A 20,396-nucleotide genomic window follows, 5' to 3' on the forward strand; every position below is an offset into this window, starting at 1 on the left:
TCACAATGCATTGGAATATCTAGCTTCTGTTTAGCTCGAAATCTCGTTGATATGGTGGAATTTCCCATTACTGTAGACGGGCTTTAAACTGTGCCCAAATCCATATATATGCAAGAGATACGAACATTTTTGCAGGCCCAGCCCTATGAGCCCAAATCATAAAACAGTAAAAATAGAAGTATGATCATGGCTCGTCTCCTTAAAATTGAGGAGGAGCTCCTCCTTACAATCATGTGCGTCCACCAGTTCCATTTAGGTCTTCAGTCAAAGAAATAAAAAATAGTAACGATAAAATATTTGATTATTAACAGATAGAAACCCAACATACCTAAACAAAATTTCTTAGGTTGTTTAAATCCAGCTCTGATCAGCGCCTATAGTTTTATAATTTGAGCTTTACTGCCATTAAGTCAACATGAGGTTGGAGACTTAATGAAGACAAAAGTTTCAACATCATGCAATTTGAGGTTGATTATTATGAAAGATTTAGCAAAACAAACTACACAAACTCATGTCTGGGTTTTCTGCAGGGCTGCAACCCTGCAACCCAGCTTTTGTTGAAGAGAAAATAAATATGATTCATCAATCTGACTCAATTCTGCAAACTTGTTGCTCAAGAAATCAATTATACACTTCAAAAATATAGCCAGAGCTGACAAAGAGATTCTCTCACCCATCCTTTTGATTGTTTGACTTTGACTTCAAGTCTTTTTTGGTGTCTGACCTCAAGTCATGGCAACACAGGATGAGCACCATGATCATGGAGGAAACAAACATGGGTATAGGCCCAAAAAACCATAGCAGAAAGTTGAGAGCAAAATACAGTGCTCTGAGCCCAAGTGACCAAAACTCACTTCCCCTTTGAACTGCATTTTCCACTTTTTTCTCTCTGTCCTGTTTTTCCAAATCTGATAGATCTGGAGTGCTTAGTAGGTAGTTTGAATGGACGAAGTGCCTGGTTGATTGAACAAAGAATGAGAAAGCAAAGAGAAAGCTTGACAAGAGGCATATGTACTTGATAGAAATAATTGATGGGCTTGTGTTGCCGTATATAATTTCTCTGGGGATGAAGTTGTCTCTGGAGTTTGCCATCCAAGTTCCAATGAGAGAGCAGAGAGTCAAGGAGATTGTGGCTAAGTACATAGTTGCACTTGTGTTGGAGGCAATCACACCAAGGCCTCTGCTAACATTCTTTCTGACTATATCATCATTATCACCCTGCAGCCAGCTTACAACAACAGTATCAGCAAAATAAATTAAATTGAATTGGGATCAACAAAATTGGGCAATTAAAGAAAATATGATACTTGACTGACCTTCAAAATTTTCTCAACCCAAACTTTTTTGTCATTGATTTCATATCCCATGGACGTGTATTTAGGATATTTTCTGTATGTGAAAAGAAGGAAGAGGTGGTAGAATAACATGATTAGCAGCCCACTTGGAACCAACACCACATCAAGGTACTCATGAAGAAAATCCATGGTCTCCTATGGTCTCTTGCTGCTGCTGCTCAAAATGGCAATGGAGTTGCAGGGATTTTATAAAGGAGCAGTCCATTGTAGTTGGATTTGTTTAAACCTAGGCTTGACTTTGTGCAACGTCGGAGCCAGTTGATGCCTTTGGGAAGTGGTCATCTTTTGAGCTAAACTAATTAATAATTCATGCAAGGAGATGGTAGTCATAAGGCCAATTAATTAAACAAAATTGATTTTATAGTTTCTTTATCTTTTCCACATATTTGATTACCATTCTAAATTGTTGGTTGCAATATAAGATAATATAAATACTGCAAAATATAGTATTGCAGCCTAGCTTCATTCATGAATGCCAGGTGGGAATGCTCTATGCCTCTTGTTCATGTCTCTAGTTTTATGGAATAAAGGAACCCACAGAGAATATTCAACATATGGGAGTCTAGTTTTAGCTTAAAGATTACCAGTTGCTTTCATTTTTGGCAACAGCTTTCACAGTCAACTGGCTGCATATGAATTGGAAATTGAAAGCAAGTTCAAATTTGCAGCAAGTCAAAGCATACGCTCTTTAAACAAATCCGAAAACAATCCCAAGAATCATAGGCAGGACAGGAGAGCTCCATTATAGAACAAGACCTCCTTACTGCATTGTCCTCTGCAGCACCAAGAGATAGGAAGCTATGGATTTTAAGAACTTTCAGAAGGAGTATCTGGATATGGTGTTGGTACCAAGTGGGCTATTGATCATGCTAATTTACCACCTCTTCCTCCTCTATAAGTACCTCAAACATCCTCTCTCCACAGCCATGGGCTATGAAAACAAGGACAAAAAAGCTTGGGTTGGAAAAATTCTTCAGGTAAAGTTCCATATCTATTTTTTTCTTCAAGTTCCTGATCAAACAAACTTGTTGATCCCAATTTTCTTACTGTGTTGGTGGCTACAGGGTCAAGATTGTGCTACAGCTGTCACTGTGATTTCCACCAATACAACTGCAACTATTTACTTGGCAACAATCTCTTTAACTCTTTGTTCTCTCATTGGAGCTTGGATGGCAAAATCCACCAACAATTTCTTCCCAAGAGAAATAATATATGGCAACACAAGCCCATCCATTATTTCTATTAAGTATATTTGCCTCTTGACCTGTTTTCTCCTGGCTTTTTCATTCTTTGTTCAATCAGCCAGGCACCTTGTCCATTCAAACTACCTGCTAAGCACTCCAGGAGCTACTTCTAAAGCTGATGTGAGAAAAGCTAAGAGGGCGGTTGAAAGGGGAAGTGAATTTTGGTCACTGGGGCTTAGAGCACTATACTTTGCTCTTAATTTTCTGCTATGGTTTTTTGGACCTGTGCCCATGTTCGTTTCGTCTGTCACAACAGTCGTGATGCTATCTTGCCACGACTTCAAGAGGTCAGATAATAATCAAAAGTGGCCTGCCTCAGCTGTGGCTGTAAATGAAAGTGCATTATTAATTTCTTGAGCCTCAAGTTTGTAGAATTGGATCAAATTTCATTGAACATAAATGCAATTAACTTCCAGTTTTTTATGTGCTCTGCAACATAGCCTTTGTTTGGTTTTCTTTTTGGGTTTAATCTCAAGGTTACATGAAGTCCTGGAATTGAAAAACTTGAGGTGTACTTGTACAACTGCCAGTCAATGTGCGTTTATACGGGCGGTTTGGCAGGATGTTTTATAAAGCAAGTTACACACACTCGCATGTGTTGGCTTTACAATTCTGAAAAAATAATTCTATTTGGTCAACTCAATCAACCAATTATGTCAATCCTATTGCCTTCAAATATAATATAGAAAGCTACAACTTATTTTTTCCGTAGATAGAATATTCAACCACGATTCAGGTTAGGTGAAATTCCGACTGTTAGTTCATAGATTGTAGACATCTACTAGTACCATCCAATCAATATAAAATTCAATTTAGAAATCAAATTTTGGACCATAGACTGAAAAAAGTGAAGTTAATCTTCTAATTTCTGGCCTTTGAAACTTTATTACATTCGTTTTTTTCAATCAAATTACCTTTCTCTACGCTATCTACTATCCAACAACTCCAAATTAACACGCATACGTAATTGCATTTACAATTTCACATAAAAAAAAAATTTGGTGCTTCCAATCCAATAAATTAATAATTAGACAGTAGCTTCAACTGCTTCTGTATGCTGATGAATGTTCACAGCCACCTCTGTGATTCTCTGACCAACCTTTTTAACCAGCTGCCTTCCCGGAAGCTGGTGGTCGTGCAAAGGTCTGGTGTTTTTGTCCATGTAATGGAGGAGTATGACCAAAACGATGGAGGACAGAAACATTGGTATTGGACCAAAAAACCACAGAAGCAGAGTCAGAGCAAAATAGAGTGCTCTAAGCCCAAGTGACCAGAAATCACCTCCTCTTATAACTGCCAGCTCCACGTACCAAGCCGGAATATTACTGTCTGGTGTGCTTATCAGATAGTTTGCATGAACAAAGTGCCTTGCTGATTGAACAAAGCATGCAAAGGCTAGAAGAAAACAAGTTAAGAGGCTTATGTACTTGATGGTAAGGATTGAGGGGCTGACGTTGCCGTAGATTAATTCGCTCGTAAAGACGTCATTGCTGGAATTACTTCCAAGCCAAGCTCCAATGAGAGAACTGAGAGTTAAGGAGATGGAACACAAAAAAGTTGCTGCTGATATGTTGGATGAAATCACATTGAGGGCTGTGCCGATGTCTCTTTTATCAACCTGCAAATGAAGGTATAGGTAGAGGAGATCAATTTAAGCTGTCTTGGGCTAAAATTTGTTACAGAATTAAAGCTATCATTGGAAAGAGAGAGAGAGAGAGAAAGAGGAAGAAGAGTTTCCAGTTACCTGCATAATTCTTTCAACCCAAGCTCTTTTGTCATTGTTCTCAAAGCCAATGACTGTGGTGTGAGGGAGATGAAGATATCTGTAGAGAAGGAAGATGTGATAGACAAACATGATCAGCAATCCACTTGGGACCAACACCAAATCAAGGTCCTCCTTTCCAAAAGCCATAACTTTCCTTGCTGATTTGCTAACTGATAAAAGAATGAAGATGGGAGATCTAATTTGTTACTGGAATTTTATGGTTGGAAGGACGCCTTAATTTCTATGCATCTGTTGAAGGGACCTTTGACTTCAAATGGGGCTGCTAGCACAAACAAGTTGCATTATTTTTTAGCTCAACCACGGCTTAGAACACTTCAAAAGAAAAAACAAGGATTGTCTAGAAGTGTGTTAATTTATTGAGCAAGTACTAATTATGAGGGCTCACTTTTTCTTTTGGGGAATATTAATATTACAGGATTGTCTGTTTATGGATGTCCGATTGATGTACTACAGCCCGTAGGTATTAGATTAAGCACTCAAACAATAGAACATAGAAGAATATAAGAGATCGAGGAGACAAAAATATAGATTGAAGGGACAAAAGAAAGGACTGAAATCAGAGAACCGAGAAGGAAGGACAGAAATGACACAGTTTTAAGAGAAGGTTTGTTCAATATCTGACGCAGCACAAGCAAATAAGGTTTCAAACGAAAACCTTGAGTAACAAGGAAACTGGAATCCACCAGAAATTAAGAGAAACTCTCTTTGATTAATTTGATTAAAATCTGAACTGCCAAAAAACGTTAGACGAACCCGTCTAAATACACAACTCTCAACCCTTGTAACTGCTAGGGGAGTTATTACAAATAAAACTGAACAACAGAATTAATTCGGAGACTTAACTACGTAACTCCGAAACTGAAAAAAACAGAATTTATTTTGGGAATTAACTATGTAACTCCGAAACGGAAAAACAGAATTTATTTTGGGAATTAACTATGTAACTCCGAAACGGAAAAACGACTCACCACGTCCCTTTTCTTGCTCAACCGCGATTAAATCTGCCATCTGTTCTACATCAGTCCTCTCCACCTCCGAAGAACTCGACCCCGAGTTATGATCTGGATAAAGAACCTCATCTTCACGGAACTCATATAAATCTGCAACATTAAAAATATTGGAAATTCCCATGGAATCCGGTAACTCAATAACATAGGCATTATCATTGATCCGTTTGAGCACTTTGTAAGGACCATATTTCTTCGGTTTAAGCTTGCTGTAAGTGCCAACTGGAAACCTCTCCTTCCTCAGAAATATCATCACAGAATCGCCTTCTTGAAACACTTTAACACGTCGATGCCTATCCGCAGCAGCTTTGTACTTAGCATTTGTTTGCTCAAGTTTCAGCTTGACTTCATCTCGAACGGCTACCACTTCCTCAGCCAAATTTTTCGCTGCCATACTGGTTTGCTGGCCTCTAGGCAGTTTCACCAAATCTACAACATGGTTAGGTATAGCAGTATAAACAATGGAAAATGGAGACTTCCCAGTAGCGCTATGGACTGCACTGTTGTATGCAAACTCCACCTGCGGTAATGCATAATCCCATTGTTTCGGCTTCTCTCCACAGACGCCGCACCATATTGCCCAATGTCCGGTTTGTAACCTCGGTCGCCATCGGTTTGGGGATGGCAGGTGCTGCTACTGATTCAAAGTAGTCCCAAACAGTCTCCACAAAGTGATCCAAAAATGACTCAAGAACTTGGTGTCACGATCAGATGTAATGGATGTAGGAACCCCATGCAAGCGAACAACCTCCACGAAAAACAGTTTGGCTATATTTGATGCATCGGCGATCTTTTTGCAGGCTATGAAATCGCCATTTTGAGAACCGATCAACCACCACAAATCTGAGTCCACTCCCCTTTGTGTTCGGGGCAATCCGAGGACAAAATCCATAGCAAGATCCTGCCAAATATCGTTAGGAACTGGTAATGGCATATATAATCCAGTGTTTTGTACCTGCCCCTTCGAAGTTTGACAAATGTAGCACTTGCGCACAATAGTTCCAACATCACGTTTGAGCTGTGGCCAGTAAAATCTCTCCTCCAACAATGCAATTGTTTTGTCACGGCCTAGGTGGCCACTCAACCCTCCACCATGCAAGTCCCGAATGAGCTTCTCCCTCAAAGAAGAAACTGGAATACACAGCTGGTTGCCTTTGAACAAATAACCTTCATTGAGAAAGTAATCTGCCATTGGCTCTTGATTAGTGCACTTAATCCAAATTTCCCGGAAATCATCGTCACCTGCATATAATTCCTTCGGACATTCAAACCCCACAACTTCTTGAGTCAGCGTGACTAATAATGAAGCTCTCCTACTCAGCGCATCTGCCACACGATTGGTCTTGCCGGAAGTATGCTTGATATGACGAACGAAAATTTCTGCAAAAAAGTCATCCATCTAGCATGCATTTTATCAATATTTTTCTGGCTGTTAATATACTTCAACGCTTGATGATCTAAACAAAACAAATTCATTCGGATAAGATAGTGCTCCCATTGCTTTAAAGCTCTAACAACCGCATAGAACTCTTGGTCATAAGTACTCCACTTTTGGCGTGCATCGCTCAACTTTTCGAAAAGAACGCATAATTGGCGCTTGTCTTGTGAGAGCACACTCAGACTCCCACACCATTGGCATCACATTCAACCAAAACTTTCTCAAAGTTTGGAAGAGCTAGAACGGTGCGAGTGCAAAGCTTTTCTTTTATTTACAAAGCTTCTCTCTTGCTCCTCTCCCACCTGAACCGGCCCTTCTTCAAACGATACATGATAGGTGCAACAGCGGTGCTAAAATGCTTCACAAATCTTACGTAAAGGTGGCCAAGCCATGGAAGCTTGAACTTGAAGCTGTCTTTGGAGCTGGCAGGTCAAGGATTGCCTTGATCTTCTCGTCATCTACCTGGATACCATTCTCACCAACAACAAAACCCAAGACATTAGCTTATTTGTGCAGAAAGTACATTTTTTAAGGTTCACATACAGCTTATTTTCTCTCAACACATCTAAAACTTGTCTCAAATGCACAAGATGTTCTTCTTTTGTGGTACTGTAAATTAAAATGTCATCGAAATAAACAACGACAAAAGAACCAATAAATGGTCGAAGAACCTGATTCATGAGTCGCATGAAAGTGCTAGGTGCATTTGACAATCCGAATGGCATCACCAACCATTCAAATAATCCGTCCTTGCTCTTGAGCTTTGTTTTCCATTCGTCTCAGTCGTATCACGAATACAGTGGTATCCGCCAAAATCTATCTTGGAAAACACCCTTGAGCCGCCAAGAACGTCCAGCATATCTTCTAACCGTGGAATGGGAAACACATGTACTTGATTATCTTGTTGATTGCGGCTATCAACACACATTATAAGTTTTGTCTTTCTTTGGAACCAGCAAAAGCAGGCTGCGAGGACTCAAACTCTCGGATAAATCATTTCCGCAGTAATTCTTCAATCTGTTCTCTCAGGATGTCATTCTCCTTGGGGCTCATCCGATAATGGGGCAGATTCGGAAGGCTAGCTCCAGGCACCAAGTCAATTCGGTGTTGTATGTCCCGCATAGGAGGCAGCTCGTTTGGCAGATTTTCAGAAAGTAGTTCCTGAAATTGATTCAAAATCTGCTGCACATCTTGTGGAATGTCACCTTCTCCTCCGCCAATTTTCAACAACCCCTTCAACACCAAGGGACAAAAACACTCCGCTTCTTTGACAGCCTCGTTCAACTCCTGCTCGTTGTGAATTAGGGTTAGAAAACTAGAACTCCTCGTCTTGGGCTCAACAGATTGCTTTGCGGGCTGTGTGGTTGCCATTGCAATTTTCCGGTTGTTCCAAGAGAACAGAATTACATTATCTCGTCCCTTGAAAGTTGCATCCACATCAAATTGCCAAGGTCGCCCTAACAAAATATGGCATGCATCCATGTCAATAACATCACATAATATTTCATCTCTGTAATGCTTACCAATTGACAGTGGCACTCGGCAAGTCTCAGCTACACGAACCGAAGGGCCTTTTAACCCAACCCTAGTGAGTAAGGGTGACATGAGGCTCCGTAGATAGCTGCAAATACTCCACCAATTTCTTTGACACGAAATTCGCAACTTCCATTGTCGACGAATCACATCACACACCTTGTTTTTAATTGAGCAGGAGGGAACGAAAAATACTATGACGCTGCCCTTCCTCCTTTGGTGCCAAAAGAACTCTCTGCAAAACCAAGGTAATCTTCTCCATTCCTTCCTCAACTGCAAATTCAGCCCCTACATAATCATCTTTCCCGACTTCATCGTTTTCCTCATCTTCATCGGCTTCTTCGATAAAGTTGGCCTGCTTCCGCTCTGGACAAACATTAGAACGATGCCACAGTTTTTAACAGCGGTAACATATGTCCGTCATGGGCTTAGCATACGGATTCTGGGACTGGTTTGGGGCTGCCCTCTGTTGTAATTCCGGCTTTGCTACCTTCGTTGAAATTTTTGTTTTGGCCAACTATTGCTGGTTTTGTCGATCCTCCAAGATTCTGCTGCTGTGCTTTCCCTTATCTCCTGAGCCACTAGAAGCACCAGCAGTATATTCAGAGGCTTCCGTCGTGTTCCTGCGGAAGTTGGGTTGGCGTTTCTCCTTCTCCAACAATTCAGCCTTCAATGCCATGTTAATCGCCTCCTGCAAAGTCCATATATTCTGCATACCAATTTTTTCCTGGATGGAAATCTTCAGCCCATTGTTGTACCTCGCGACCTTTTGGTTGTCAGTCTCGGTCAAATGGTTTCGCTCTGCAAACGCATGAATTCTTGGTATATTCAAGCTGAGCGGGTGCCTTGCGCCTGCCTAAATACATACGGTAAAGAATCTGCTCATAATCTGTGGGCAAGAATCGTTCCATCATAAGCGACTTCATCTTCCGCCATGTTCGAACCCGTTGCTTTCCTTGCCTCTGCCGTAAATTTTGCAATTGATCCCACCAAACAGCCGCTGTAGCTTTAAGACGGAAAGCTACCATCTTCACCATCTTATGCTCAGGAACCTCCATAATATCGAAAAACCTCTCCACTTCTACAAGCCAATCCAAGAAGTCTTCAATCTTCAGATTTCCCCAAAAGTTAGGAATTTCTGCTTTAATCCGATAGTCGCCAAAATTCTCGTAATTACGATTACGATTACGAGGATTATTAGCCGGTGGTGGTGGTTCTTCAAGTTCTTCTTCTGACTCTGACTCACTATCCGGAATAAGTTGCCTCCTATTATCTCTTCTCTCGCCATCTCTACCTTCTCTTCGATTATTATCCCTGCCTTCTCTTCTTTCGTCATCCCTGCCTCCTCGCCTATGGTTGCCACCAAGAGCTTGCAACAACAATTCTCGCATCTCCCCAAATTGGGTGGTTAGGTTGTCGATCCGTTGGTTTTGAGCGTCCAGATCCGCTCGAGTAATTGGGGCTGGGACATCAGCTTCACGATCACCCATGATAAGACAAGAATACAAGACATGAGACCGCTCGATACCACTTGACGCAGCACAAGCAAATAAGGTTTCAAACGAAAACCTTGAGTAACAAGGAAACTGGAATCCACCAGAAATTAAGAGAAACTCTCTTTGATTAATTTGATTAAAATCTGAACTGCCAAAAAACGTTAGACGAACCCGTCTAAATACACAACTCTCAACCCTTGTAACTGCTAGGGGAGTTATTACAAATAAAACTGAACAACAGAATTAATTCGGAGACTTAACTACGTAACTCCGAAACTGAAAAAAACAGAATTTATTTTGGGAATTAACTATGTAACTCCGAAACGGAAAAACAGAATTTATTTTGGGAATTAACTATGTAACTCCGAAACGGAAAAACGACTCACCACGTCCCTTTTCTTGCTCAACCGCGATTAAATCTGCCATCTGTTCTACATCAATATCCAAATCTGAATTTTAAAAAACTACGTGGGGTTATTTATAGCAAAACTAAAACCTAGACATAATAGGATAAAAATCCCTTGCTTAAACAAAAATCCTAACCCAAATAAAATAGGAAACTTAAAACTAGAAATCTGGAAATTTGGAGAAGTAGAAATCCTAATAGAATTTGGAAAACTAGAAATTTGGAGAAGTAGAAATCCCACTGGAATTTGGAAAACTAGAGAATTTAAGAAACTAATAAATTTAGGTCCTACATGTAGTGCATCACCTATCCTTATAGAACCAAGTTCAATTTTTCCTCTCTTACTGGATTGGTTACTTTGTGGTCTTTGTTTCTCATTTCCTTAGTACTTTTCTGCTTTGCTGGCATCCCAGACTTTGGCAAGAATGTTAGGCATGTCCCATTTGTTTAATGTGAAAATGAACAAATAATAAAAGTCTCATTAACAGTATAAACCAATAATTAATCAAAATTCTATCTATAAAAACAAAGAATTATTGAATAGCAGCCACACATCGGTGACTTATTGGATGATCATGTAACTTGTAAGGACTTGATATGATCACCATTTCAAAGATTGACATTTCAGGATTAGGACTTTCTTACGGGTAAAAGAGATTAGCCATTAATAATCATGATATGCAAATGTGATTTAATTTATTCAGGAGCCACATAAATCTTGCAATACATGATTGTTTCTAAGGATAGACTTCAATAAGGGACCTCAAACCAAATATTGGTGTTAACTTGTAGTTGCTGAAGCCAGCCTCAAGGAAGAGTTTTTTCCAATCCTTCTCGCTTCTCTCTCTTCCAGTAACCACAACCATCATCAGCAGGTCAAAAAAGAGCTTTGCTTCTGTTATTTCGTGCTCATCTTTCGTATCGTCTATCACTATGTCTATGATGATGACCTTCCCTTGACCATTGCCTGGAATGGCTTCTCTGCATTTCTTCAGAACCTTCAAGCATTCCTCATCGCTCAAAGCATGTAAAGTCAGCTGCCAAATTACTCAATTTTGACATCAGATTTCGAAAACCATGCAGTTGCTAAAAGTACATAGAGGCCAAAACAGAACATCACTGAAAAGTGAAATTTGCATACCTTGAGTAAAATAGCATCGGCTGGAGGGATGGCCTGGAACATATCACCTCCAATGAACTTCAAATTCTCAGTGTCTGCCAAATTAGCAACAACCTGTGGAAGTTCAAGAACGGTGCATTTCAAGTGAGGGAAGGCCTCACAAAGGATCCTAGCAACTTTGCCTGTACCACCCCCTACATCAACTAATGAACTCAACCCTTCAAAGATTGGCTTGCAATCTTCAATGACCAAGTTCATCATTCCAGAATCACTAGTCATTGCCTCGTTGAAATGACTGTTGAACTCCGGGTTTTGGTCTCCATATTCCCAAAATCCCATCCCATGTGCACTCTCAAATGGGGTTAGCTCGTTCCCTCGGAACCAATTTCCCAAGAACTGCCATGGGGTTGCAAGGGCCGGATCGAGCATCGCCAAAACAAAAGGTGACAAGCTGGGAACTTTATCCTTCAAGAGGAGCCTAGAAGATGGTGTAAGATCATATGCCTCTTCTTCTTCTTCTTGATTGCTACGAACTTGTTTTATAGCAAAGAAGCCAGAGTGTACCATGAGGCGCATGAGCCGGTGCACATGACCAGTTCTTGCCGGATGAATTTGAAGTGCTGTGACCAAGTCAGGGAGAGTAATGGGTTGGCCGTGGCTGTTGATTATGTCCGGTATGCCAAGCTGAACTGCACACTTGAGTGACATAGAACTGATGAAGTTGAATATGTGTTTGTACAAATGAGACTGAGCTTGAAACAAGTCTCTTGCTTCATCACCATCCATAATTCTTCTGCAAATTATTTTGCTACTAACAAACCAGTCCTGCTTATATCACTCTTAAGAACAAATGATTTCATGAATTACTCATACGAAGATAAAAGTCAAACTCAGCAAAGCCTTATAATCAGATACCCTAAAGATAAGGATAAATTTCCATCTGTCCTGGAAGCATAAAGGCAGGACTTTTGAGGACGAAAAAGGACAAAAGGGCTTGTTGAATTTTAAGCTCACATGTCAATTCTTGGCATTTGGAGTGATTTTGATTTCAAATAAAGCTGTGGAAATGTCAACTCTTAACATGGGTACAGATGAGGGTAAAACGAAGCGCTTTATATGTAACATGGGCTGCTTTAAAAACTCATAGAATTGAAATAAAGGCGCTGAATTTCATTAACGTAGATGTTAACATTACAAGATTTCAGATTCTTAACTACAATTCTACCCCTACCCAAAGAACACAAAAGAGCAAAAGGAAAAAAAAAAAAGCCTTTCATCTAGAACACACCATACCCAACACAAGTCCTTCTCTGTACTAAAAACCCATCACAAACCTAAGCCCTCTCTCCCCTAATGCGCCTAGCGAGCTGAATATCCTTGGGCATGATGGTGACCCTCTTGGCATGGATCGCGCACAGGTTGGTGTCTTCGAAGAGACCAACGAGGTAGGCCTCAGCAGCCTCCTGAAGAGCAGCCACAGCAGAGCTCTGGAACCTCAGGTCGGTCTTGAAATCCTGAGCGATTTCACGGACCAAACGCTGAAATGGGAGCTTCCGGATGAGGAGCTCAGTGCTCTTCTGGTACTTTCGGATCTCACGGAGAGCCACGGTTCCGGGCCTGAACCTGTGTGGCTTCTTCACTCCGCCGGTGGCCGGAGCAGACTTACGAGCTGCCTTGGTGGCCAGCTGCTTGCGAGGAGCTTTTCCTCCGGTGGACTTGCGGGCGGTTTGCTTGGTACGAGCCATTGATGAATTGAATGGAAGATCGAGAGACGATTAGGGTTGCAGAGAATTGGGGATGCCGATTGAATTCGGAGCGGAGTGAGTATGAAATTGGGTATGGAGGGTTTTATACAAGTCAGTGTGTTAAAAATGGAGATGGGAGAGGACTAATCGTGGCTGTTGATTCATTTTGCGTTATCGACGGCTGTGCTTGGTTTTGTGGGCTACTTTAGTTGCGGATCGATGACGTGGAAGGTTTTTGGGTTGTGTCTGAGCGCGAGTTTGAAATTTATGGCGCGGATGTAGAAGAGACTACAGCCGCTGATTCCGTGGTAATCAACGAGTGTAGTTGGTTTAGTGTTTCGGGTGGTACGGCCACGGATCGAGGATCGGTGACGTGGCTACATTGCTGTATTTGGGAGTTTGGGCTGCTCAGTGATTGGGCTTTAATATCTTATTGACTCTCTTCTGTTTTGCAGTTTGAAGTTATGGAAAAGCTATAATGAGGGTTTAAAGTGAGGAAGTTATTTGAGGAGGTCAAATCTCACAATCAATAAATGCAAAGAAATCATGGGACTTAAATATTTTAAATGTTTTGACGGTCGGATCGGTCTCCTCAAATAACCTCCTCACTTTAACTCCTCATTGTAGAAGCTCCCTTGAAGTTAGGGTCTTAGAGCACTTCCATTGGCAAGGGGAGCCCTATGGCGATTCTATTTATGTGAATAGTAACTGCTCTAGCACAAAAAAAAAAAATTGTGTTTCCAGCAGTGCAAGGCTTGCCATAGCAAATACTATTTATTTTTTTTTGTTTTTTTTCACAACTTTGTTTACTTAAACAATTAATTTGGATAATATTTTCGAATAAGATTTTTGGGTTTCTACATGTCAATACTATTCATATCGGATCAGATTTTCGGTTTCAAATTTCAAATTTCAAAATTCATGTGAATTTCAAATTTCAGATAAGATTTTCACCCTCTAAAAACAACTTGAAAGAGAAAAAAAACAACTTCAAAGTGAAAAAAAAATTGAGTAGAAAGTGAAAAATAGTAGAATGAGAAGAAAATGTATGAGGAGTTGGTATTAAAAGTGAAGAGTATTGGTTGGTATTTATAGAAAAAAAAAATTCAGTATTTTTTGCGTATTTTTTAAATTTTTCAGATTTTTTTATTTTTTATTGGACGAAAAATTATGCCGTTGGATTCTTTGAAAAAGGATTGGAGAGCCGGAGCTTCCGTGGCATAGAGCCGTTCGGGGTTGCTTTTGATTTTTATTCGCGAAAAATGGTATCGTTGGATATGTTTAAAAGGCGATCGGATGGCCCAGCGGATGACACGTGGAAGAGAGTTGGTACATCGCTAGTAGCGTCAAATTTTTTAAAGTTGGCGCGTGTATTGCAGCGCCGACTTTAAAAAATTAAACCTGCGATGTCATCGTGGCGTCGGCGTGATGGCGTCATCACAACCTGCGGGCTAGCTTGGGCCAGTATGGGCCCCTTGCCCTGGCAGCTTCTTATTCTTGGAAATCACATTTTGGGTTTGTCCCCAACCTCCCCTTGGGCACATTCTGCCAATACTCTTAGAGCATCTCTAAGGGAGATGTCAAATACCAAACATCAAATTTAAATTTGATGGATAATGTGTGAATTTGACATTTACAGTATAATGGGGATAGGTTTAGAGCACGTCCAATTTGTAGTGTGGCTCGAGTAGGAGGGCCCAAGCCCCAGTTCAATGTTCTAGCAAGCAAATGCAACTTGGTGGGCTCCACAAGCTGGTGGCCCAAAACAAAACGACTGGGTTTGCTAACGTCGAAGCGAAATTTTTAAAAAATGGAAAAAAAAACTAAAATTTTATATTTAAAAAAAAACTTAATCATATTCTTCACTTCCCACACCAAAACTCTATACAAATTCATTTCTTCATATTTTATGTAAATAATGGTTACCTTTGAGTTGCCATGACAATGGGTGGAAACACCACAAGTCTTTTTGCAAGGGTTGCCACTATTCACATGAATAGTAACAGCCCTTACCTTGCCCTTACCCTTTGCCATGACAAATGGGTAGAAGTGCTCTTAGGGTTTAGCGCTATTTTGCTATTCCCACTAATCACACTATGACACATGTGATAAATTTTTCACTTGACATATCATGCTTGACCAGGATAGCAAATTAATGTTACATAGATTATATTTTGACTTTTATAACTTAGATCCCTCGAGAATGGCCTCCAAAAAAGAAGTTCAGAGAGAAAGTTATTAGCATTCCCCTTAAAAAAAAAATTATTTTATAAAATTAATTCCAAATATTTCATGGTCTTGAGTAAATTTTCCGTTTAGTTTTATTTTCCTATGAGGCCATTTTCACTTTCAACAGTCCAAATTCTTGGGAGTGAAACCAAACCAAAAGTCAAACCCAGACGAGGAGACTACAAAATTGCAGCTTCCATTTTCCCCAAATCACCAATTTCACCAATCCACCATTGTCTACAAACCCACTCATTCGAAACCAATAAAGAAACCCCGTTTTCCCACATGTCTTCTCCTTCCTCTGACCTTCTTCATTTCTCTGCTCTCTTCCTCTCCAAGAAACTCACACACCCTCTGAACCAGTCAACCACACAATGATATATAAGCAGCCCATTTTGAACTGCGTTCTGACCATCGATTGAGCATTTGGTGCTTATCCTTATTAGCTTCAAACCAAAGCAAGAAGAATAAACAATTGTATTTCTAGATCGGCTTGCGCAGCCATGGTACTGCCGCTCCTGAAGCTTGGGACTTTGCTCCTAAAAACTCTGAGCAAACCCGTAGCCGCCAGGCTCAAACAGCAAGCTGGGTTGCACCCAAGGTTCCGCCAGATCATCGTCAGCATGGCACAGGTATGTATATCTTATTAGTGTTATTGCTATTATTTTTAGCAACGATTGGGAAATTTTGAACTTGAAGATATTTGATATCATTGCAAATGATCATTTATATTTCGTTAAAATATGACCACAATACATATTCTTTCTCCCATTTGTTGATAAATTGTTCTTGCTCCCATTTGAAATCTACTTATTTTTCCCTCTGAAATCAATTAAGTCATAGCTTTTTTTGTTGCTACTTCAATTTCTGAGCTACCCATGTAGTGCTTGTGAATCGCATTTACTTTGTCATCCCAATCAACATATGGGTATTTGTGTTCGATAGAGTTGTGAATTTTTTGTTGACAATGGTGTGTAGCTCACCTTACTGTTATGCTGCTGGAGTTGAACTCCAAGTTCTACTTATATGGAATCGTTCTTTCAGGTTTCGGTTACTTTTGTTGCTTGTAAATGCATATTGGTGTATGAATATGACATTACAGACACTTATTTGTCATGCTGATTTGTTTTCGAAATCTACTTTCATTCTATGCATTAAACTATAAAGGGTTTTCTGTATAATTTATTGGAATCAGGCAAACCATCAAATCACCACAAGAATGCAAAGACGGCTCTATAGTCATGCAACTGATGTTGAGATTCGCCCTTTGAATGAGGAGAAGGCTGTGCAGGCTGCTGTGGACCTTATTGGGGAGCTCTTTGTTTTCTCGGTAATTTTATTGCTAGTTACTCGGTTGTGCAATTTCTCAGAGCTATTTTGTTATTCTGATTAATTTCTGATTCCAGTTTATCAATACACACTGACAGAAACCAAAAGATAAATATGTAGATTTGGGCTTTGTCTCATATTTGCATATGTAGACATGTGAACCCATTGCTAGTCTGCATGTAGATGATGAAAGTCAAGAATCAAGATGTGTGCTTGGTTATAATTGTATGGATGTCCCTGTGTAACAAGAAATAAATTTGATTGCTTTATTGTCACCCAAGGACTCAAAAAGCTGGTGACTAATCTTATTGGGGAGTCTTTGAGCATATGGCTTCCTTGTAGAAGTACACATGCTCTGTAGGTGGGAATTATGTGGATGCTTTCGTATATAACACAGGGGGTGTGGTGTGGTGTCGTACTTAATGTGCCTAGGAATCTGACTGACTGGCCATATTTGTCCCACTAAAACCAACTGTATATGTATCGTTTGTTCCATGATTACTTACATGTCCAAATTTCAATATATATAGGTTGCAGTAGCTGTTTTGATCTTTGAAGTGCAAAGAAATTCTAGATCAGAAGCCAGAAAGGAGGAATTACGCAAGCAAGAACTGGAGGTATTGTGCACTACCTTCTTTGTTAAAATGATACTGACTCAATGTGTTGATTTGCATTTATATGGCAACTTTCACATGCAATCATTTCATAGATCTCATGAGTTATATCTATTTTATTCAGTTGCACATTTACCTTCTTTTGAACACTTGTTTTGAGCCTCCAATCCTTTTCAAACTGCTAATGCAGTTCAATGCTAGCGATCAAAATTGCTTGCATTTCATCTGTATATCTTTAAATACAGAAGATGTACATTTTTCCACTTACTGAAATAGTCCAAGTCCTATTCCGAGATCAATTTTGTCACTAGATTATAGTGGAAATGAACAAAGGAGATTGTAATTCTCATGTTATGTTTACCTTTCATTTGTGTGCAAATCGCTATCCTTTCTTTCCCGAAAAGAATAAACAGGAGAATGTCTCTCTCTCTCCCCTCTATCTGATGATCACTCTCTCTCGCACTTACTCTCTCAGATGAACGAAGATCTCATAAAACTAGACATATCTAGCTTTCTTCTAAAGCCAAATGAAAGCTAGACGCCTACATGGGCCAATATCATGAAATGATCCTTACAAGCCAAGGCACTCTTTAGGGAAGAGCTAGTTTAAGGTATCAACAAAATCTTCGTGGATTATCATGAATAGCCTAGGATGATTTTAGTGACTCTTTTGGACTATGAAATGATCCTTACAAGCCAAGGCACTCTTTAGGGAAGAGCTAGTTTAAGGTATCAACAAAATCTTCGTGGATTATCATGAATAGCCTAGGATGATTTTAGTGACTCTTTTGGACTTGTATTTTGAAACAGAATCGTATAATCTCCAATCTATTACCTAACTGTTAAAGAAAAGGGCACTGTCATATTATTGAAGCACCATAACTTGTTTTGGGTGATAAAGTCTTTAACAATGCCTTAGAACCATACCTATAATTTTTTTTATGGGCATAACAGACAGTATGTTCACCGTTTTTCAGACAATGAAGCAAAAAGATGAAGCGTTATCAAGAGAAGTAGTACTTCTTAGGGCAAAATTTGAAGAACTGGAGAAGCTTGCGAAGGGACGAGGACTTAGTGGTATCATCAACTTCAAGCGTGCTGAAACAGAAGGTGCAAAGACAGAAAAACCAGCCTGATCCGGTCACAAGATTCATAAAATAAATCTGGTTTTCAACCCAATTTTAATTCATAGAATGCTTCCCTCTTCACAGAGGGAAAATTTTTCCCCCTTAATTCTTTTAACCAAGGGTCATAATTTCAGATTGGTGACCGGCTTCACTGTTTCCAAATGTAGATTAATATAACTGAATGAAAATTTGAGGCTCTGTTTGATTTGTATAAACATTGGTAAGAGGAAAAAAAAAGGCATGCCAAACTAGTGATGGCTATGGTGGTTTGGCATCATTGTTCCGTCCAAGTGATGCATCATTTGAAACAGATGAGATGTCTATTGTCTATAGTTTGGCCAGCTGTTGGAAATCCAAGCCCATAATTTGTTTTTAGAATGCAACACTTTTTCTCATTTGAAGACAGCTTGAGCAAAGATATATTATGATTGAATAATGCTGCATTTACCACATTTTTATACTGCATGATATGACATGTTCATATCATATGTTATATTGATTAAATCAATGAAGTGTATTTTAATAAAGAAAATTTAAATAACAGTTTTTTTAAAGTATTAATAAATCATAAAAGAAAAGAAAATATTAAATAATTTTAATTGATGTGGATGTTCATCTTATTTGTCACATAAGGTGGTATGAGGATATAATGAATACAAATTTATAAATAAACCCAATCCTAGACATGTATTTATAAAAAAACCCAAGCACTATTTAAACATAGAAATACACCAAAAGTCAACTTTTTGGGTGTGTTTATAAAGGGAGCTTTAGTTTTAAAGCATAATATAGTTTACTAATTTAGTAGAAAGAAATACAATTTAGTCTAATTAGCAAAAGGCAAAAAAACAAAATGTAACAAAAATACCATTACAAAATATGAAAATTACAACATATGCCATTTTCAGTATTTAGTTTTAAACCAAAATTGAAAAACGACATCAAGCCAAAACTGAACCAAAACGACATCAACCGAAACCAAAATTGAATCACAACCCTTTCGCGCGACGTTTCAACTTCTCCTCCGAAACCTCTGCAACTTCACCTCCAGAAACCTCCGGACCACCAACGATCATCGAAGACCACCAACGATCATCGAAGACCACCAACCCATTCGTGCGACCATCATCGAAGACCACCAACGATCGAAGCCGATTCTTCATTCTCTCTTTCAGCAGTTCCAACCTATTCCCCCAAAATCTGAAACGGCGACGGCGGCGACGAAGCGGCGACCAGCAACGCGACGATTGAAGGGTTTAGCACTCTCTTGGGGAAAAAATCGTAAGAAAATGACCCCTAACATAAATTTGCCTTCGATTCTAGGGTTCTGAAATTTTACTTACTGTTCATTCTTCATTCTGCAATGTAGTTTAGGTTTTGGGTTTAGTTTTGGTTTGAAAACCTCTAAAAACCGAAAAATTACAAAAGAAAGAAAAAGAGCATCAAAACTGTTTTCTGCACTGAACAAAACAGAAACTGCATTGTAGTTTCTGCTAAATTATTTATACTTCTTTCCATTTCACGTCATGTTGTTCTGTAGTTTTGTAGTTCTTGTTTTGAATCATTCTACCTGCAGTTTTGTAGTTCTTGTTTTGGCTATGCTGATCTTTCAATTTCATGTCAAGTTGATGCATATTTTCTGGTACATTTTGTTTTTTGCATTGCGTGAAAGACAAATGCATTGTAGTGAACCACAAAGCATTGCAGTTTACTTGAATGTTGCTCATTTCGCGCCATGTTCTTCTGTAGTTTCTATGTTTTGCAGTTCTTGTTTTGGCTATGCTCTTCTTTCAATTTCATGTCAAGTTGATGCATATTTTCTGGTGTATTCTCTTTTTTGCATTTTAGTGAAAGACAAACTGCATTGCAGTTTCTACCACAAACTGCATTGCGTTTCTACACAAGCGCATTGCAGTTTCTACCTAATTGCAGTTTCTACCTAAATTGCATTGCGATTTCTACCTAGC

General features: G+C 39.4%; 6 protein-coding genes across 7 annotated transcripts; 2 read left to right on the top strand and 4 right to left on the bottom strand.

Moving 5' to 3' along the window:
- Positions 1 to 575: 575 nt before the first annotated feature.
- On the bottom strand, positions 576 to 1,520 carry LOC103343493 (uncharacterized). Its single transcript, XM_008247150.2, has 2 exons — positions 1,317 to 1,520; positions 576 to 1,218 (listed from the first exon to the last, which is right to left on the bottom strand). Exons 1-2 carry the CDS (start codon positions 1,482 to 1,484, stop codon positions 670 to 672), a joined length of 717 nt encoding a protein of 238 aa, XP_008245372.1. The 5' UTR covers positions 1,485 to 1,520; the 3' UTR covers positions 576 to 669.
- A 409-nt stretch (positions 1,521 to 1,929) lies between these two features.
- LOC148918414 (uncharacterized) lies at positions 1,930 to 3,022 on the top strand. The gene is made up of 2 exons (XM_089048496.1): positions 1,930 to 2,332; positions 2,420 to 3,022. Exons 1-2 carry the CDS (start codon positions 2,156 to 2,158, stop codon positions 2,954 to 2,956), a joined length of 714 nt encoding a protein of 237 aa, XP_088904622.1. The 5' UTR covers positions 1,930 to 2,155; the 3' UTR covers positions 2,957 to 3,022.
- Positions 3,023 to 3,438: 416 nt separating this feature from the next.
- On the bottom strand, positions 3,439 to 4,997 carry LOC103343485 (uncharacterized). The gene is made up of 2 exons (XM_008247140.3): positions 4,344 to 4,997; positions 3,439 to 4,217 (listed from the first exon to the last, which is right to left on the bottom strand). The coding sequence occupies exons 1-2, from the start codon at positions 4,509 to 4,511 to the stop codon at positions 3,627 to 3,629; spliced, it is 759 nt and encodes a 252-aa protein (XP_008245362.1). The 5' UTR covers positions 4,512 to 4,997; the 3' UTR covers positions 3,439 to 3,626.
- A 5,905-nt stretch (positions 4,998 to 10,902) lies between these two features.
- Positions 10,903 to 12,303, bottom strand: LOC103343486 (trans-resveratrol di-O-methyltransferase-like). Of its 2 annotated transcripts, none has more exons than XM_089048559.1 (2): positions 11,407 to 12,303; positions 10,903 to 11,263 (listed from the first exon to the last, which is right to left on the bottom strand). In XM_089048559.1, the coding sequence occupies exons 1-2, from the start codon at positions 12,169 to 12,171 to the stop codon at positions 11,003 to 11,005; spliced, it is 1,026 nt and encodes a 341-aa protein (XP_088904685.1). In that variant the 5' UTR covers positions 12,172 to 12,303; the 3' UTR covers positions 10,903 to 11,002. The 2 variants fall into 2 exon arrangements, with proteins under 2 accessions (XP_088904685.1, XP_008245363.2); XM_008247141.2 differs by having other exon boundaries at positions 10,903 to 11,302; positions 11,407 to 12,298.
- Positions 12,304 to 12,534: 231 nt separating this feature from the next.
- On the bottom strand, positions 12,535 to 13,216 carry LOC103343487 (histone H3.2). The gene has a single exon (XM_008247142.2). It carries the CDS (start codon positions 13,128 to 13,130, stop codon positions 12,720 to 12,722), a length of 411 nt encoding a protein of 136 aa, XP_008245364.1. The 5' UTR covers positions 13,131 to 13,216; the 3' UTR covers positions 12,535 to 12,719.
- A 2,390-nt stretch (positions 13,217 to 15,606) lies between these two features.
- Positions 15,607 to 18,739, top strand: LOC103343488 (Optic atrophy 3 protein (OPA3)). Its single transcript, XM_008247143.2, has 4 exons — positions 15,607 to 15,991; positions 16,555 to 16,689; positions 17,219 to 17,305; positions 18,280 to 18,739. The coding sequence occupies exons 1-4, from the start codon at positions 15,863 to 15,865 to the stop codon at positions 18,436 to 18,438; spliced, it is 510 nt and encodes a 169-aa protein (XP_008245365.2). The 5' UTR covers positions 15,607 to 15,862; the 3' UTR covers positions 18,439 to 18,739.
- The last annotated feature ends 1,657 nt before the right edge of the window (positions 18,740 to 20,396 follow it).

Source organism: Prunus mume, linkage group LG3 (genome assembly GCF_029339155.1).
Source record: "Prunus mume cultivar Tortuosa linkage group LG3, ASM2933915v1, whole genome shotgun sequence".
In the NCBI taxonomy this organism is placed as follows: Eukaryota; Viridiplantae; Streptophyta; class Magnoliopsida; order Rosales; family Rosaceae; genus Prunus; species Prunus mume.

Excerpts from the sequence above, each read along its gene's own strand:
- LOC103343486 (XM_008247141.2), bottom strand. The coding sequence starts at position 12,171 with ATGGATGGTGATGAAGCAAGAGACTTGTTTCAAGCTCAGTCTCATTTG. Across the intron at positions 11,303-11,406 it reads CCGATGCTATTTTACTCAAG|CTGACTTTACATGCTTTGAG; the intron begins GTATGCAAATTT and ends GTAATTTGGCAG.
- LOC103343493 (XM_008247150.2), bottom strand. The coding sequence starts at position 1,484 with ATGGATTTTCTTCATGAGTACCTTGATGTGGTGTTGGTTCCAAGTGGG. Across the intron at positions 1,219-1,316 it reads GGGTTGAGAAAATTTTGAAG|GGTGATAATGATGATATAGT; the intron begins GTCAGTCAAGTA and ends AGCTGGCTGCAG.
- LOC103343485 (XM_008247140.3), bottom strand. The coding sequence starts at position 4,511 with ATGGCTTTTGGAAAGGAGGACCTTGATTTGGTGTTGGTCCCAAGTGGA. Across the intron at positions 4,218-4,343 it reads GGGTTGAAAGAATTATGCAG|GTTGATAAAAGAGACATCGG; the intron begins GTAACTGGAAAC and ends CTTCATTTGCAG.
- LOC103343488 (XM_008247143.2), top strand. The coding sequence starts at position 15,863 with ATGGTACTGCCGCTCCTGAAGCTTGGGACTTTGCTCCTAAAAACTCTG. Across the intron at positions 15,992-16,554 it reads TCATCGTCAGCATGGCACAG|GCAAACCATCAAATCACCAC; the intron begins GTATGTATATCT and ends TATTGGAATCAG. Across the intron at positions 16,690-17,218 it reads GGGAGCTCTTTGTTTTCTCG|GTTGCAGTAGCTGTTTTGAT; the intron begins GTAATTTTATTG and ends CAATATATATAG.
- LOC148918414 (XM_089048496.1), top strand. The coding sequence starts at position 2,156 with ATGGATTTTAAGAACTTTCAGAAGGAGTATCTGGATATGGTGTTGGTA. Across the intron at positions 2,333-2,419 it reads GGGTTGGAAAAATTCTTCAG|GGTCAAGATTGTGCTACAGC; the intron begins GTAAAGTTCCAT and ends TGGTGGCTACAG.
- LOC103343487 (XM_008247142.2), bottom strand. The coding sequence starts at position 13,130 with ATGGCTCGTACCAAGCAAACCGCCCGCAAGTCCACCGGAGGAAAAGCT.